The sequence below is a fragment of the Alosa sapidissima genome, chromosome 9, assembly GCF_018492685.1.
Source record: "Alosa sapidissima isolate fAloSap1 chromosome 9, fAloSap1.pri, whole genome shotgun sequence".
NCBI lineage: Eukaryota > Metazoa > Chordata > Actinopteri > Clupeiformes > Clupeidae > Alosa > Alosa sapidissima.
Window position 1 is genome coordinate 29,684,118 of NC_055965.1, and position 15,166 is coordinate 29,699,283.

General features: G+C 43.8%; 2 protein-coding genes across 7 annotated transcripts; both read left to right on the forward strand.

Annotated features, from left to right (window-relative positions):
* Nucleotides 1-282: 282 nt before the first annotated feature.
* On the forward strand, nucleotides 283-5,495 carry LOC121719453 (zona pellucida sperm-binding protein 3-like). 3 transcript variants are annotated; one of them, XM_042105100.1, is made up of 11 exons: nucleotides 283-885; nucleotides 1,095-1,210; nucleotides 1,352-1,455; nucleotides 2,357-2,531; nucleotides 2,851-2,968; nucleotides 3,190-3,266; nucleotides 3,738-3,937; nucleotides 4,238-4,336; nucleotides 4,632-4,688; nucleotides 4,766-4,852; nucleotides 5,160-5,495. In XM_042105100.1, exons 1-11 carry the CDS (start codon nucleotides 460-462, stop codon nucleotides 5,447-5,449), a joined length of 1,749 nt encoding a protein of 582 aa, XP_041961034.1. In that variant the 5' UTR covers nucleotides 283-459; the 3' UTR covers nucleotides 5,450-5,495. The 3 variants fall into 3 exon arrangements, with proteins under 3 accessions (XP_041961034.1, XP_041961033.1, XP_041961035.1); XM_042105099.1 differs by having other exon boundaries at nucleotides 285-885; nucleotides 4,602-4,688; XM_042105101.1 differs by having other exon boundaries at nucleotides 285-885; nucleotides 4,602-4,688; nucleotides 5,128-5,321.
* Nucleotides 5,496-5,697: 202 nt separating this feature from the next.
* LOC121719595 (tetraspanin-16-like) lies at nucleotides 5,698-15,133 on the forward strand. 4 transcript variants are annotated; one of them, XM_042105361.1, is made up of 8 exons: nucleotides 5,698-5,846; nucleotides 6,683-6,771; nucleotides 7,484-7,681; nucleotides 8,432-8,506; nucleotides 12,575-12,682; nucleotides 13,218-13,373; nucleotides 14,764-14,844; nucleotides 14,999-15,133. In XM_042105361.1, exons 2-8 carry the CDS (start codon nucleotides 6,703-6,705, stop codon nucleotides 15,056-15,058), a joined length of 747 nt encoding a protein of 248 aa, XP_041961295.1. In that variant the 5' UTR covers nucleotides 5,698-5,846; nucleotides 6,683-6,702; the 3' UTR covers nucleotides 15,059-15,133. The 4 variants fall into 4 exon arrangements, with proteins under 4 accessions (XP_041961295.1, XP_041961296.1, XP_041961297.1 ...); XM_042105362.1 differs by having other exon boundaries at nucleotides 8,432-8,443; XM_042105363.1 differs by lacking the exon at nucleotides 8,432-8,506.
* The last annotated feature ends 33 nt before the right edge of the window (nucleotides 15,134-15,166 follow it).

Below are 15,166 nucleotides of genomic sequence, written 5' to 3' on the forward strand. Positions count from 1 at the left end.
ATAAATAAAATCAACATATCCCAATATGACAGATATATAATAATAATTATAAAGTTAATAATATAATATATTAATTAATGATAATAATATATTAAATATTTCTGCATATTCATCACAAAAGGACTAAGGCTATCCATTTGAACTTGCATCTGAACCCTTATGTTGAGATAGCTGGATTGGACGAGAAAGGACGGGGAGGTGGTAGAAACAAGTGCTGTTGCGTAGAAAGAGAGTGACGTCACTACACTGGGACCCAGGTGGTGATCGTCAGTAGCCTAGGCTTCAGCAGATTGTTCCTCATAGACTTGCAGCAGATGGCATGGCTGTTAAGCCTGATTGGGTTCACTATAAAAACATGTAGCCTTTCGCTATCAGAATCAGTAGTGACTCTGCTGAATCTGGAGTAGGTCGTGAGGGAGAATAACCGTGTCGAGTTCATTCAGCTGGAAGTCGTGAATCATGCGGCAGCTCGTACGTTTGTTTTGCGGTGCTTTCACTATTGCCTGTTTGCTGCCGGTTTTCGTGTCCGCTCTTCCGCGCAGTGTTAGGCCGATGCCACAATGGCAGCAGCCGTCTTCCTTGCCTCAGAAAGGCCTCGCGCCCTCCCCGTGGAACCCTACACTTGCTCCTAGCCGACCCCAGTTAGCCAAGGGCGAGAGGGACGAACGCCGACCGGATATAGCAAGGATAAAGGTAATCTGCCACCCAGACTACATGGAGCTCCAGATGGACGCTGATCTGCTGGGCATTGGTGTCCTGGTTGATGTGGAGGACATCCGGCTGGGCCCGAGTGACCAATCCGGGGAGGCATGCAGGGCCTTTCCCACCGAGCCCGAGAAGTACGTGATCGCTGCCCCACTGACTGACTGTGGTACGCAGCATGTGGTGAGTTTCTCTGGAACTTCTGTGTGGATGAGGTGCGATTTATAGCCTAACCTGAATTGGCTACGTTTATGTTCAGGTTTTCAGCTGACTTTTGCATTGACTAAACATCCACTTGATCCAATGGGTGTTATCGTGGCCTCAGCCTAGAGTTTACGTTTATTCATTGCCCCCCCCTCCTCCTCCTCCTCCTCCTCCTCCTCCTTCCCTAGATCACCGAAGACCAGCTGCTCTACACCAACACCCTGGAGTACTCTCCTGGCCCCTCCTCAGATGGCTTGATCCGAACTCAACCAGCGTCCTTTCCCATTGTGTGCTACTATAAAAGGTAAGCCTGTAAGCATGTCCATGGGCCTCCAATCCACTTTGTCCTTTTTGTTCCCTCTGTCCCCCACCCCCCCCCCCCCCCCCCCCCACCCCACCCCCCGCCCTCAGTCTCACTGCTCTCCATCGTGTTGTCTTACTGCAGGAAGTTTGACCTGAGCAGCATCCCTGTTGTGCCCACTTGGGTCCCCTTCATGTCCACGCGTGCTGACGAGGGCCAGCTGGTGTTCTCCCTCCACCTCATGACCGGTTTGTGTCGCCTTGTTGTACACTATGCTTTTATGGACTTCCATCACTCATCAAGATAGGGCTGCATGCACACTGATCGCTTCCAGTCTTTCATTTTAGTACAGACACTTGACTGCTCTTTCAACACTACTGTGTAAGGCTGCAAGCCATTAGTGTGCTCCTGCTCCCCTTCACCTTCAAGTCTGCCGTCCTACTGAAGCACCTGACTGCAGTTTCCTACGGATGATGTGGAAGGCCCTACTTTAATTAGATGTCCCTCATGCTCTTGCTCATGTTTCTCTAGGGCAATTCCAATCAAAACTCCGTCCATAACGCCAACTAAATGCCATGGGTCGCGTCCATAACGCCAACTAAATGCCATGGTATTTGTATGATGTGAATGTAGAACTTGCAGTTACAAAAACATCACATAATCAACTAGGGGTGTATGCTCAAATTTCAAGTAATCTTCATTCACATCATACCCTGGCGTTGTTTTGGCGTTATGGACGTGACCGTTTTGTGTACAATTGGCATCTTATTTGACCTCATTTAGTAATGAGGCTAAATCTTTGTTAATGTATAACCATGACCAAGATCATTTAGTAATGATGCTAAATGTATTCTATTACCTTAACCAAGTGCATTGGTTGGTCTGCTTCACTCCACCATGTGACCTGATGGCTGTTTGTGTTCCTGATGCCCTTTGCTCATTAACTGACTGCTTTGCTAACTGTTTATATGCAGCCCCAACTCATCCGAGATATGACTAGAGGTCTCTTCTGACCCAATTAAATGTTGAGGAAATGCAACCTTTAATATTAGTACATTTAGTACTAATACATTTAGATTGAAATTTGTAAACTAATGTCTTTCAATATGTTTGAGTACTGCTGGTGAGTGTCTGCTGTGCTCTCTGCAGATGACTGGGCGTCCCAAAGGGCTACTATGAAATACTACTTGGGTGACATCCTCAACATCGAGGCCTCGGTCGAGCAGTTCAACCATAACCCCATGCGTGTTTTTGTTGACAACTGTGTCGCCACGGTGACCCCTGATGTTGATTCTGTGCCCCGATATGGCTTTGTTGATCAGGGGTAAGCTATAACCACCTGTGTTCCAGCTCATGTTTAGAGGTTTAGTCACTATTTGGGTTATTCCAAGAACATGGTTTACTGACACCTGGGTAAGTTGACTCAAAGTGGTAAACCTCCTAATAGAAGAACTATGGCACAATTACCTTAACAAAAAATGCCATAGGGATCTTGTTTTAGGAGGTTTACCACTTACTCTAAGTGAACTTACCCAGGTTTGTCACTAAACCACATACTTGGAATACCCCCCCCCCCCCACACCAGGAACTAGATGGATGTTTGTATTTACTCTTCAATGCTAACTGCCTGCCCCCACCCCCAGTTGCCTGATGGACAGCTTCCTGACGCGGTCTAGCGCTCGGTTCCTGCCCCGTCTTCAGCACAACAAGCTCCAATTCCAGCTTGATTCCTTCCGGTTCCACCAGGAGGAACGGACTGAGGTGTGTTTGTGATTGGGTTCTAGACTACAGTGCTTGCTCTTTGGGTTTGTTTGTATGGCAAACCAGGGCTTAGCAGAATTGTCGCTGCCAGTGCAGAACCTCTTACATTTAGTAAGCAGAGGTGTCGTCATGTGTTCTCTCAAGCATGGCAGAATCCTGTCTTTGATTAGGTGTGTTGTAAGATGTCTTTATTGCCCCCCCCCCCCCCCCCCCCCCCACAGCTGTACATCTCGTGTTTGTTGAGGGCTGAGACGGGCACTGTACTGGACGGCCGTGCCTGCTCCTTCATAGACAACAGGTTGGTGACCAGTTGATGTCTACCAGTGACTAAACACACGAGTTGCCTCGGTAACCACTTTAATAATCTAATGACTGTAGAAGTTTAAATTGGTGTATTTGGATTCTTGTGCTCATTGATTTTAAATCATTTGTATTTGTCATGGTATCCTGTGACGGCATCACTATTACATGTAAAAGCTTAATTTTGTTTGTAGGAACAACACTTTAGGGCTCTTTGACTAAATGTATAATATTATACATGTTACTACTAGACCACCTACTTCGAATAATCTTGATGTGACATGTCTATTGGGACTTGTCAATATTAGTGGTAAACTTATTGGTTTTGTTTACCTTTCTTGCACTCCACTGGACATTAATACTTTAATACATGGCACTATTTCTAATGTCAAATTGTGTGTTAGTTCATTAGGCATGTTGGTGTGTGACGACTGCAGTGCTTAATGTCTGTTCCACCTGTGGCCACTAGCTGGCAGTCTGCTGACAGTGAGGACTGGCTCTGTGACAGCTGTGTGTCACTGCGTGGCTCCGCCCAGTCTCCAGCATCCAATCAGAAGGGCTCCATGCCAGCATCCCAGAGTTCTGCTGGTAGCAGTGGTGCTGGTGGCACCAGTGCTATGGTACCCCTGAGGCCCAGGTCAGCACCCGGTAGTCTGGACTCCACCAGAGGTACCCGAACCTGTGCTACAAGATCAGTCTGGGTGGACCATGAGCTGGTTGTCTTTTTTAAATGTTCTTAGCGGATCCTTTTGTCCAAGGCAACAAGGACCTCAGTCAACATTACATTAACATTTGCGATTAACAGTTTATAGGTCATACGGCCTAAATTGAAGTAAGCTACCAATTAAGAGTAACTTGAGTCCTCTTGCGCTCATGCATGTGTCCATATAATGTGGAGGTGTTTGTCAACTCTGCTGGTGTGTCCATATAATGTGGAGGTGTTTGTCAAATCTGCTGGTGTGTCTTTAGGTTGGGAGAAACAAGAGCGTGTGGGTCCAATCTCTGTGTTAAAGTCCAGAAGACCACTGGCACCACCAGAAGCAATGCATGGCCCAGAACCCATGCCAGGTGAGCAGGCACAAGAAAGATGTTTCTAGAATATTCTGGAACGTTTTCTTTTTGTTGTGTGTGTGTGTGTGTGTGTGTGTGGGGGGGGGGGAGATCATTCTGGCAGTATGGAAGGTTTTAGAGTTTGTAGCAGTAACATTTGTAGCATTTGCTCTTAAGTTCTGCCTTGTGGTGCAGCAGAGGCCTTTGGGTGCAGCTGATGTGTTCAAGTGCGGCAGTGCATCGGATGACTTGCTGGCATGGGTAATGGTTGTCTGTCTTTCAGAAACTAACATGGCCACATCTGTCAAAATAGGACTAGGAAGTTATTCTCCCCACAAAGATAGTCTCCCCAATGAGCTTGACAAGCCAGGTATTTATTATAAAATTATTATATTTATTATAATTGTATTAATGTGTGTTAATCAATAGCATCTCTTTGGTTCTCAGTTAATAAGAATGTAGCAGTTACCCAAAGTCCAGATGGAAATGTCAACCAGTTCTTTGACCTGTGGAAAAAGCAAGCATCCCAAAAAGGTATTTATCTATAAAAATCCTACCCCTACACACGCACGCACGCCAACACCAATCACAGGATACCATGACAAATACAATCATTTTAATCAATGAGCACAAGAATCCAAACACCTATTCAATTTAAACTTCTAGTCACTTAAGAATGTGTGTCACCATTGCAAGTAAAAGGTAAAGTAAGTAAAAGTTGTGCAAATGCTTGAGGCTTAATGAAAATGTTGATTCAGTTCAGAGACAGATCTGCACCTGATGTCTGGGGTGCGGTGTCTCTAAATGAGAACCACACACCCACACCCTTTCTCCTGAACAGACTGGACTGAATTGATGCAGCTTTTGCTGAAGGCGGCTTCGCCTGCTGTCACCAGTGCAGAGACCACCGCAGAGGCCCTGGTGCCCAGCGAGGCTACGCCCCTGCCCCTGCCTGCAGAGGAGGAATCAACCGCTGCTCCTGCTCTTCTGCCCCTCACCCCGGGTTACAAAATGGCTGACCTGAAGCTTGATGACATTGCCATGGAAATGAATCAGTCCTCCCCAGCTCCACTCGAAGAGGATGTGGTGGTATCAAGCGACAAAGTGAACAATTCTATGACTTTAGTTTAAGGTCTTGCAAGCTTCCATGGTTTGAGAGATAAATGTTCCAAACTGAGCTTTTGTGTGGTGTGTTTTTTGTGTTTTGGTCATTCCAAGAGTGCCCCCCCCCCCCCCCCCGTCCAAATACAGAAGTTGGAAATTCCAAATGGTATGAAGGGGTAGGCCTGTGAGGTATAATTCTAGCTTACTTGCCACTCTAAGCAAACACAAGCATGTACCAAAGAACAGCTGTTCTAGAATTTTTGGTTCTTACTACAAGTTATTTTTGTTTCAAGGTAATGAGTTACACAAGTAGCCTTGTTTACGTCATTGTGCCCGAGGCACTGACAACGCTGCCACCCAGTGGAATTCAACGGTTAACGTAACGTTAGCTACTCGCAGCGTTTCTGGTTATTCCCCAAGAAAGGTTTGTTTTACAATCATCCCTGTGCATTGGCCTACTTACATTTTTTTTTTACTTCACATTCACCATCAAACACTTGGGAAATAACGTCTTAGGTTCGACTGTCGAGTTGCTTTAATTTAAGAGTATCAGTTCTCAATTACCGTTAGCACTAGCAGCTATGCGTTAATTTGGCTATTTTCAAAACACGCAATTTGGCTAATTCACTAATTAACGTTACTTGTCACGGATTACAATTTAACCTTAGGTGGAATGACCAAACAACCTTAGGTTAAATTGTATTAATTTAAACGGTCAGTGTGTTTGAGAACTCTAAGACTTGCATTTATTGACCATGTTTGCACCAGAAGCTATGCTGTCAACGTTACTTCTGGCACAGCTGCATAAACTAGTGTGAAGTTGCTGACGAATGCTAGCTGCTAACGTTAACTTCACGCTGACATTACTTGGCTGACTAAGTTATATGCCCTTGCGGTAGTGCCCCACAATGTTATGTTAACGCTATGTTTATCATATTTCCATGTTTCGCTTTGGTAGATGTAGCAGCCCACGTTACATTACAGGTGCAATACCAGGTGCAATTTCGTTTGACCGAAATTAAGTCACTAACGTTGTCTTGCATTGAAAGAAGTTGAGAATCTTCAGAAGCCAGCATATTTTGCTACATGTTCTTTCCAAACAGATCATGTAATAATGGAGCAATACTGTATGTTAATGTTCTAGCATACTTGGGACTGCAGATGGTGCACACGTTTGCACATTTAATTAACTGCATGTCATTTTTTTTGTTGTAACCTGAAACTGTCTTGTTGCTTTTTCTCTTCAAAATATTTGTCTAGGTTCGCCACAGAAAAGCAAGATGTCTCGACTTCAGAATCTGTATAGCGTTATGAAATATCTGATGATGATTCTAAGCGGCATCATACTGGTAATTGGGCCACGGTTAATTGTGTTTAAGCTACAATCATATTTAACATGAGGCTTTAATGTAATATAACAATATAGATAGATACTTTATTGATCCCCAGGGGAAATTCAAGGTCTCAGTAGCATACAGACAACACACACATTCACTAACAGCAGAAAAAGTAATTAAAAGTGTATATATAAAAAACACAACTAAGCAATAAGGAAATATGCCTTGTGTCTCAACAATGCAGAAGAAGAGTGGTCTCCTCCAGTGAAAACTCAGAATACATTCTTCCTCAGTCCTCCCTTCTTTACCCTAACCTTTTAGCGCTCTCAACCACACACACACATACTGACACCTGTACACACACACACATACTGACACCTGTACACACACACACACATACTGACACCTGTACACACACACATACACACCTTTCCCTCTATCCTTCGAAACTCATTCCCATCCTTCCTTCTCCTCCCGTATCACTTCATATTTCTCTCTCCGCTCGCTCTTCCTCTCACCCCCTCCTCTTCCTCCTCCTCCAGATCAGTGTCTCTCTCTCTCTCTCTCCCTCTCACCCCCCCCTCTTCCTCCTCCTCCTCCAGATCAGTGTCTCTCTCTCTCTCTTCCTCTCACCCCCTCCTCTTCCTCCTCCTCCTCCAGATCAGTGTCTCTCTCTGCTTGCTCTTCCTCACCCCCTCCTCCTCCTCCTCCTCCTCCCGTACAGATCAGTGGCTTCGTGGTGCTGGGAGTGGGCATCTGGATCAACATTGGCACGAACAACTTTGTGAAGAGCGTTGGTGACTTCTCCTCACAGCTGGGCATCATCAGCACCGTTTGCACGGTGGCCGGTGCCGGACTTTCGCTGCTCGGCTTCATCGGCTGCTATGGCGCCTGGGCGGAGAAGCGCACGCTCATCCTGGTTGTGAGGGGACGCACACACACACACACACAGTCAAGCTTATAAACACGCACTCAAGCTCACACACACACAGAGTCAAGCTTACAAACACACACTTAAGCTCACACAGAGTCAAGCTTACAAACACACACTCAAGCTCACAAACACACACACACACACACACACACACAGCAAGCACGCACACTCAAGCTCTCTCACTCACACTCGCTCACACACACATATACTCATAGTAAAGTTCACAAACACACACTCACTCACTCACACACTCAGTCAAGCTAACAAACACACACTTCAGCTAGCACACACTCAGTCAAGCTGACAAACACACACAGGATTGAGCCTGTAGCAGAGCTGATCTGAAAGCTGCTATTTAAGAGAGTTGACCGTGGCAACAGAACAGTGGAATGTACAGTAGACGTGGTGCAGTGCTGTCCTGAGAAGAATACTACAGGTTCAGTTGTAATGCCCATTTACGGCTTCCTCTCACAGCCTCACCTACCTGCCATGCACCCTAACTGGTTATGTGCCATTGTTGACTTGTGTCTCTCTCTCTCTCTCTCTCTGCTTTATTAGTGTGACTGTATGGGAACAGTGTTGCCAAAGCTATTGTTACATACTGTACTGTACAACATAACACACAATAACATAAGACCATCTCTCTCTCTCTCTCTCTCTCTCTCTCTCTCTCTCTCTCTCTCTCTCTCTCTCTCTCTCTCTCTCTCTCTCTCTCTCTCTCTCTCACACCGTCTTTAGTACTTTGTGACTGTGAGTTTGCTGTTCCTTGCTGAGATTGCCATGGCCCTTATGGTCATTATCTACAGAAATAGGGTGAGTGAAACCTTACCCCAAATACATCTAGACCACTGAGACATACCATACAGGGTCAGTTAGTTTGCTTCCCGTTGGTCTTAAGGTGTCTAAATGTGTGTGTGTCTGTGTGTGTGTGTGTGTGTGGGTGCGCATATATCAGGGGTGTGATTCTTCCGTTTTTAAACGGAATTCCGTTTTTTTCTACTTGAAAATGAGACCCACACAATTCGTCTAGATCCGATGAGTTTTCTTTAGGAGGAGGGGGAGGGGGGGGGGGGGTGGTCTGTCGGTCAGAGGTAGGCTTTATCTGTATAACACAGGCCGCTGACAATAATGACTACGGATTTTGTGCTTCACATCTTTCAGAATATCACGCCGCAAGTAGTGTATTCCGTTTACTAGTGGATTTCATTGAAAGTGAAAGTAGACGGGTTGCGTTCTGAAAAATGTGTGATTCAAGTCCAGTGTGTGTGGCGAACTAGTCTCTCAGCAGAATCCATGAAACGGTAAAGGTCAACAAATTGATTTAAAAAGACATCATGTATGAAGTTTTTTTTTCTCGTTTTGGCTTTGCATCGGGTTCGCTTTCAAGATTTTCCGATAATGAATCTTGTGATGCTGATATTGAATTTTAATTTCTGCGCGTGTAAGCTGTGCTTGAAGTTAGCTGTGACAGACTAGCCTAACCTTACAGGTTTTCATAGTTTTAACCACAAAGCCTGTCTACCTTAGGCCTACTATATTGTTTAGTTAACACATTTTGCGTTTGTCCAGCCGTTCACCTTCGTGAACCTTGCGCCCCTCACCATGAGAAAACGTAACATTATGGTGATGGTGCTAAGAGATCAAAGCTTTGGCATACTTACTAAACGTCTTGCACATAATATTGAGCTATTATTTGCCCCAAATATATTTTCTTTAAGGCCCTTTTCTAGTGCCACCCTTGCATAGGATTTGCCCCATGAATTTTATGAAGTGTAGGTGATGTAAATCTATACGGTAGCCAACACTTTAGGGCACTGAAGTGTAGGTCAGTGTTTCTTAACTGGTGGGTCGGGACCCAAAAGTGGGTCGCGGAACCGTTCTGGGTGGGTCGCGGAGCTTGTGGTTAAAAATAAAGTTAAAAATCAGCAATTTAAAATGATACCTTATCAGATCTAATATTGGACGTTTATTTTTTTGATAAACTTTATTTGTAGCCTACATATCAGTCATTGTCATGGACATAGACAATGTTTATGTGACAGGTCATGTTAGAGATCATTTTAGTGGTAAAGGAAGTAGGCTGCTACTCTGAATTTTTGAAGTAGCCTACAGTAAGCTCAGATATGGATTTGCTTAAACTGAGGACAAAATAGGATAGAAACCCCATTGTGTGGTGTGCAGTAGATGGCTGGCACATGGGAGCATTAAACCATCAAAACTAAAATGCCACATAGAAACAAGGCACCTCTGTCAAAGTCATACCTGTCGAGTACTTTGAAAGGTGACATTAAGAGTTGAAGACTTCACAAATGTAGGCTAATGCCAAACAAGTAGGCCTACAGGCACTTCGCTTGTCTTACCATGTAGCTCACCATATCCATGGCTTGAACGCTAAAAAAAATATACAGTATATGGGTCACGTCTTTATGAACATGGGAAATTGTGGGTCCCAAAGTCAGACCACTTAAGAACCACTGGTGTAGGTGATGTAAATGTATACGGTAGCCAACACTATAGTGCACTGAAGTGTAGGTGATGTAAATCTATACAGTGGCCAACACTATACACTGAAGTGTACAGTAGGTGATGTAAATCTATACAGTGGCCAACACTATACACTGAAGTGTAGGTGATGTAAATCTATACAGTGGCCAACACTATACACTGAAGTGTAAGTGATGTAAATCTATACGGTAGCCAACACTATTAACGTTTTTCATGTGACGTATTCTAGGTTCTATAGCTTTGTTTACATCCAGCTGGTAGGCAAGGGACAAGTTGAACCCATTGAACATCGTTGTCTGCAGCTGCCTCTCAGTAGGCTACATCTCTGTATTTCAGCAATGTCAACATTTCAGGCATCAATAAAGGTGATGATGAAACGTTATCCCATTGTTCAATATTTGATAGCCTGTCACAGGAACGTTGTTTCGCTAAAATCGCCCTGATTTGGTGCATTGATCTGTATCGATAACGTTATGGGAGAACCTGCATGTAGCCTAATGGTAGCCTAACTTTTTTTCTCTGTTCAAAACTCGGTTTACACGAAGACGATAGCCTTTCTTAGAAGCTGTGAAATTTGACCAGAAAGGAACATGTCTTCCTTCTGAAAGCTGACACAAAATCAAACAATATTTGATCATTTAACTTCAACTGAACAGCGACAGGTCTTGGTAGGCAGTAGACTCAGCAGACGTTATTGGTAGGCAGTAGACTCAGCAGACGTTATTGGTAGGCAGTAGACTCAGCAGACGTTAAAACGGTAGCCTGCTGTTATAGCCAGAGTCAGTCAGCATCATGTAACATTAATGGCGAATCCTGTAACATATTATATCATATAACAGCGATGGCTTATTCGAAGACGATCTGCATGGATATATAACCACCCAGAAAAACTCAGAATGTGAGTGATAAAGTTCATTAATTGTATGAAACTTTTTATTAGTTATCCATTGCAGCATCGCCTATATTAGGCTGTTATGCTAGCTCAGCCTTTAAATATGTTGTTATTTTGGTCATGTGGACTTGATTAAACGGGTAAAGATAATTCATAAACTGCTTATTTCTTACATGACTGAAGCAGTAGCCTAGGTTCAACAGTGGTGTTTGAGGTTGCTGTGTTAAGTTGTGTGTGATCGCTAAACAATTAGGATCAAATCAGTTTATTTTGACATACGGGAGTTAGCATGACCTATAACGTTAGCCTATAGCACATAAGCCTATTCTGTTTTCATTTATTAGCATTTGTTGTGATTATATAATCAAATGACACTCATGATAACTTGAAATAGAAGGACAGAAGATAGGTGATTGATGTCCACAAGCACGAATTTCACGAGACAAATTAGAACAAACTGTTCCGGTAAAAATAATCTTGCCATGTTTAAAATGCTGCACTTTTTCCCTTCATAGCCTAATGGTGTAGCCTACTGTCTACGAAGACGTAGGCTAAAATACTACTATCTACAGTCATCCAAAAATGAATTGCCAGAGATAGGCTATCTTGAGAATAAGACTTCACAGCTGCTAACGATCATCCTCCACAACCACGAGGATAGGTAGGCTAAACGGTCGTTCGTCGCCTTTTTGCTTCTTATTGTAAAACCAACTGTTAGGGCCTACACAAGTGGTCGGCATCCCGGTCAATATTTGATATTAAAATTTCAATTTTGAAGCTATTTGTAACTATGTGTAGCCTATGCAGCCCGACTGTTGTAGACTTGCCTACCACTCTCTGCAGTGCCTTGCCTGCATTCTTGCCTACCACTCTAGTTGTAAACAAACGGTCACATGACATTATGACGTAGGTGCAAAACCTTAATAGTGCACTGAAGTGTAAGTGATGTAAATCTATGGACCCTTTCAAGAGAGTTCCATTATCAGCATCATAGTTGGCCCCACAAGACTTCCTTTTTAACATTCCATATGTTATCTTAATGCAGAGGAAGTAGATTGGGGCCCAGATAGAACGTTCAAGCATTGTTTTTGTTTTTATTGATGAAAGGGTCTATACGGTAGCCAACACTACAGTGCACTGAAGTGTAGGTGATGTAAATCTATACAGTAGCCAACAGTACAGTGCACTGAAGTGTAGGTGATGTAAATCTATACAGTAGCCAACAGTACAGTGCACTGAAGTACTCGAACCATCGGGGGGGGGGGGGGGGGGGCTCACTCCGTGCTTCGTATATTTTCCTTTTTTTTACCTGCCAATCACACCCCTGATATATGTGTGTGTGTGTGTGTGTGCATGTGTGTGTGTGCACATTTGTGTGTGTTTGTGTGTGTGTGTGTGTGTGTGTTTGCACATATGTGTGTGTGTGTTTGTGTGTGCATGCATGTGTGTTTGTGTGTGTGTGTGTGTGTGTGTGTGTGTGTCAGGTGGAGGACTTCATCCGCAAGGCTAGTAAGGAGACCCTGCTGGAGTCCTACAAGGGCCCCACTGCCCAGGACGGCATCTCTGTGGGCTGGAACGCCATCATGACAACGGTGAGAAAGCCGGCCACTGACCACCACTGCAGTGCCCACTGCCCGGCACTGGGACTCGACTCTCAGTGGGCACAACATGGGGTTGCGGTGGGCATTAAATTGGGTGAAAACATTCTGGAGTCACTTGGTCACAGGAGACCCTAGTAACTTGGGGTGGGCTGGTGGGGTTCAAGTACGCGGTTTAGTGACAAACCTGGGAAGGTTAACTTAGAGGAAGTTGCACACTTTCTCATAGAAGGGCACCATGGATTTTTTACCTAGCAAATGAGGGCCAAAAAGAACATAGCATGCGGTTAATATGATGTATTTGGTGTCTGTTGCTAATATGTCGTGTGTGTGTTGTTCTCTTTTGTTTATGTGTTGTGTGTGTGTGTGTAGTTTAAGTAAGTTGTTAATGTTGCTGTTTTGTTTATGTGTTGTGTGTGTAGTTTAAGTAAGTTGTTAATGTTGCTGTTTTGTTTATGTGCTGTGTGTGTAGTTTAAGTGAGTTGTTAATGGTGTGTGTGTGTGTGTGTGTGTGTGTGTGTGTGTGTAGTTTAAGTGCTGCGGTGTGGAGAACTCCACCCTTGACTTTGTGGGCTCCACCTTCACTAATGTCACGGGGCTCCTGTACCCCAAGACCTGCTGCGTGGACATGGAGGACCCCAGCTGCGACGGCCTCAACACCACTCCGAGCCTGCTGCACCCCGACGTATGAGCACCCCCTCACCACACACACACACACACACACACACAGAGAGGTGGTACTAAAATGCCTGCCAAGTTGCCACACATCAGTAGCAGCAACTGGAATCCATGCATTTCTATGGAATTATTTTTGGAATCTGATCCCTTATCATACCTGTTCATTCGTACTAGTCGCTCGACTTATCGTGACTAAATTCAAGATGGCGGCGAACGGTAAACTTCCTGAAGGTACCGTCTGTATAAATCGTCTTATAAATAAACTACCAGTGCTTTTTCAAAGTTCTCAATGTCTTGTTTTAAATGTCAGGGCCCTCGTAAGTCTACCAATGAAGTATGGAGCTACTTTGAGCCTCGTAAATGGTGTAAAACAGTGATTTATTTGCATGGCTAGCCCGATGCCCGAGGCACCCCCATCAAAAACATGTTGGTAGCATTGGCTCACTAATGCCAGATTTCGGAGTGCAGGGGACAAGCCGAGATGAGCTATGAGACAAAAGTTAACACTCGGTATCATGTTTCAACACACTTTAGGTCAATATCACATCGAACTTCTCCTTTAAAGGTTGAATATTTCATCATTTTTTTACTTAACATTTTTTACTTTTAAAATTTCCAAAAGATGATTTTATAATCCTCTTTTTAGTCCACTTTAGCAGAGGTGCCAATAATTTTGGAGGGTACTGTACACACCTGACCATACATACCCTGACATATCCTCCTTTGGCACATTCCAGCATTTTTTCCACTTTTTTTGCCCAGTGCTGTAGCTCTGTCTGTTTAGTTAAGATTTAGGGTTGTACATTAGATATTTGATTTGATGATCTTCCAGTGAAGATTTATTTTTGCTCAGGTCTCTACATCCTACAGACAGTAAATATGTCAAATATACAAAATACAATACAAAACTCATCAGTTCTACTCTTATACAATGAATAATAATAAACTTTACAGAACAGGAATATTTAAAAGTTTGAAAAATAATTTTGTAGTAATGACCCCTTTGCAACATGCCTTCATAATGGATAATGGCTCAATCTGAATAAAAATGCCTCATGGAAACACATCAACTGATCGGATTTAAATTTCAGATCGGCTAGAAAGAGGTGGTGTACTCCGTTCGGATAATCCGATCGATTAAAAAATCCACCATGAACAAGTACTCTGATTCCTTCTGCACAGGTGTCCCGTACGTGGTAATAATACACAGTGACGTAAACAATTGAGTTGTTTAAGATTAAATGCAATTCTGTTTATTTAGCGTTCATGTAAACAGTTTGGTTGAAAATTTTAATCTGATAAATTTCAGGGGGAAAAAAACATTCATGTAAACGCGGCTACTGTTGTTGTATTTTAAATGTCACCTCTCTCGCACTCTCTCTCACTCTCTGTCTCAGAGCTGTGATGTGAAGATGATGTTTACGAAAAGCCAGAGTCTAATCCTGGGCAGTACAGCTGCTGTGATTTGTGTGCTGGAGGTATGTATTTTACACACACACACACACACACACACACACACACAGCAATGTGAATTACACAGGGAGGTCTACACCGCCAGTGAGAAAATTCAATTACTTTTGAGTGAATGTGTGTGTGTGTGTGTGTGTGTGTGTGTGTGTGTTCTTCCCTCAGCTTGGCTCTATGATGATATCTGCGGCGCTCTACGTCAGACTTGGCCATTCAGCCTACTAAATATGAATGGCAACTTGCAGATCTTCTCATATATGGCATGATGCATAAATAAAGCCAACAGATGGATCACTGTGAGCTCTGGGTTGCTTCTCATTTGATGAGCCTGTT

What these genes read in the sequence shown, in the direction of transcription:
- LOC121719453 (XM_042105099.1), top strand. Translation starts at nt 460, where the DNA reads ATGCGGCAGCTCGTACGTTTGTTTTGCGGTGCTTTCACTATTGCCTGT. An exon ending in CTCCCTCCACCTCATGACCG is followed by an intron (nt 1,456 to 2,356) that starts GTTTGTGTCGCC and finishes TGCTCTCTGCAG; the next exon opens with ATGACTGGGCGTCCCAAAGG. An exon ending in TGGCCCAGAACCCATGCCAG is followed by an intron (nt 4,337 to 4,601) that starts GTGAGCAGGCAC and finishes TCTGTCTTTCAG; the next exon opens with AAACTAACATGGCCACATCT.
- LOC121719595 (XM_042105361.1), top strand. Translation starts at nt 6,703, where the DNA reads ATGTCTCGACTTCAGAATCTGTATAGCGTTATGAAATATCTGATGATG. An exon ending in TTCTAAGCGGCATCATACTG is followed by an intron (nt 6,772 to 7,483) that starts GTAATTGGGCCA and finishes CCTCCCGTACAG; the next exon opens with ATCAGTGGCTTCGTGGTGCT. An exon ending in TCATTATCTACAGAAATAGG is followed by an intron (nt 8,507 to 12,574) that starts GTGAGTGAAACC and finishes TGTGTGTGTCAG; the next exon opens with GTGGAGGACTTCATCCGCAA.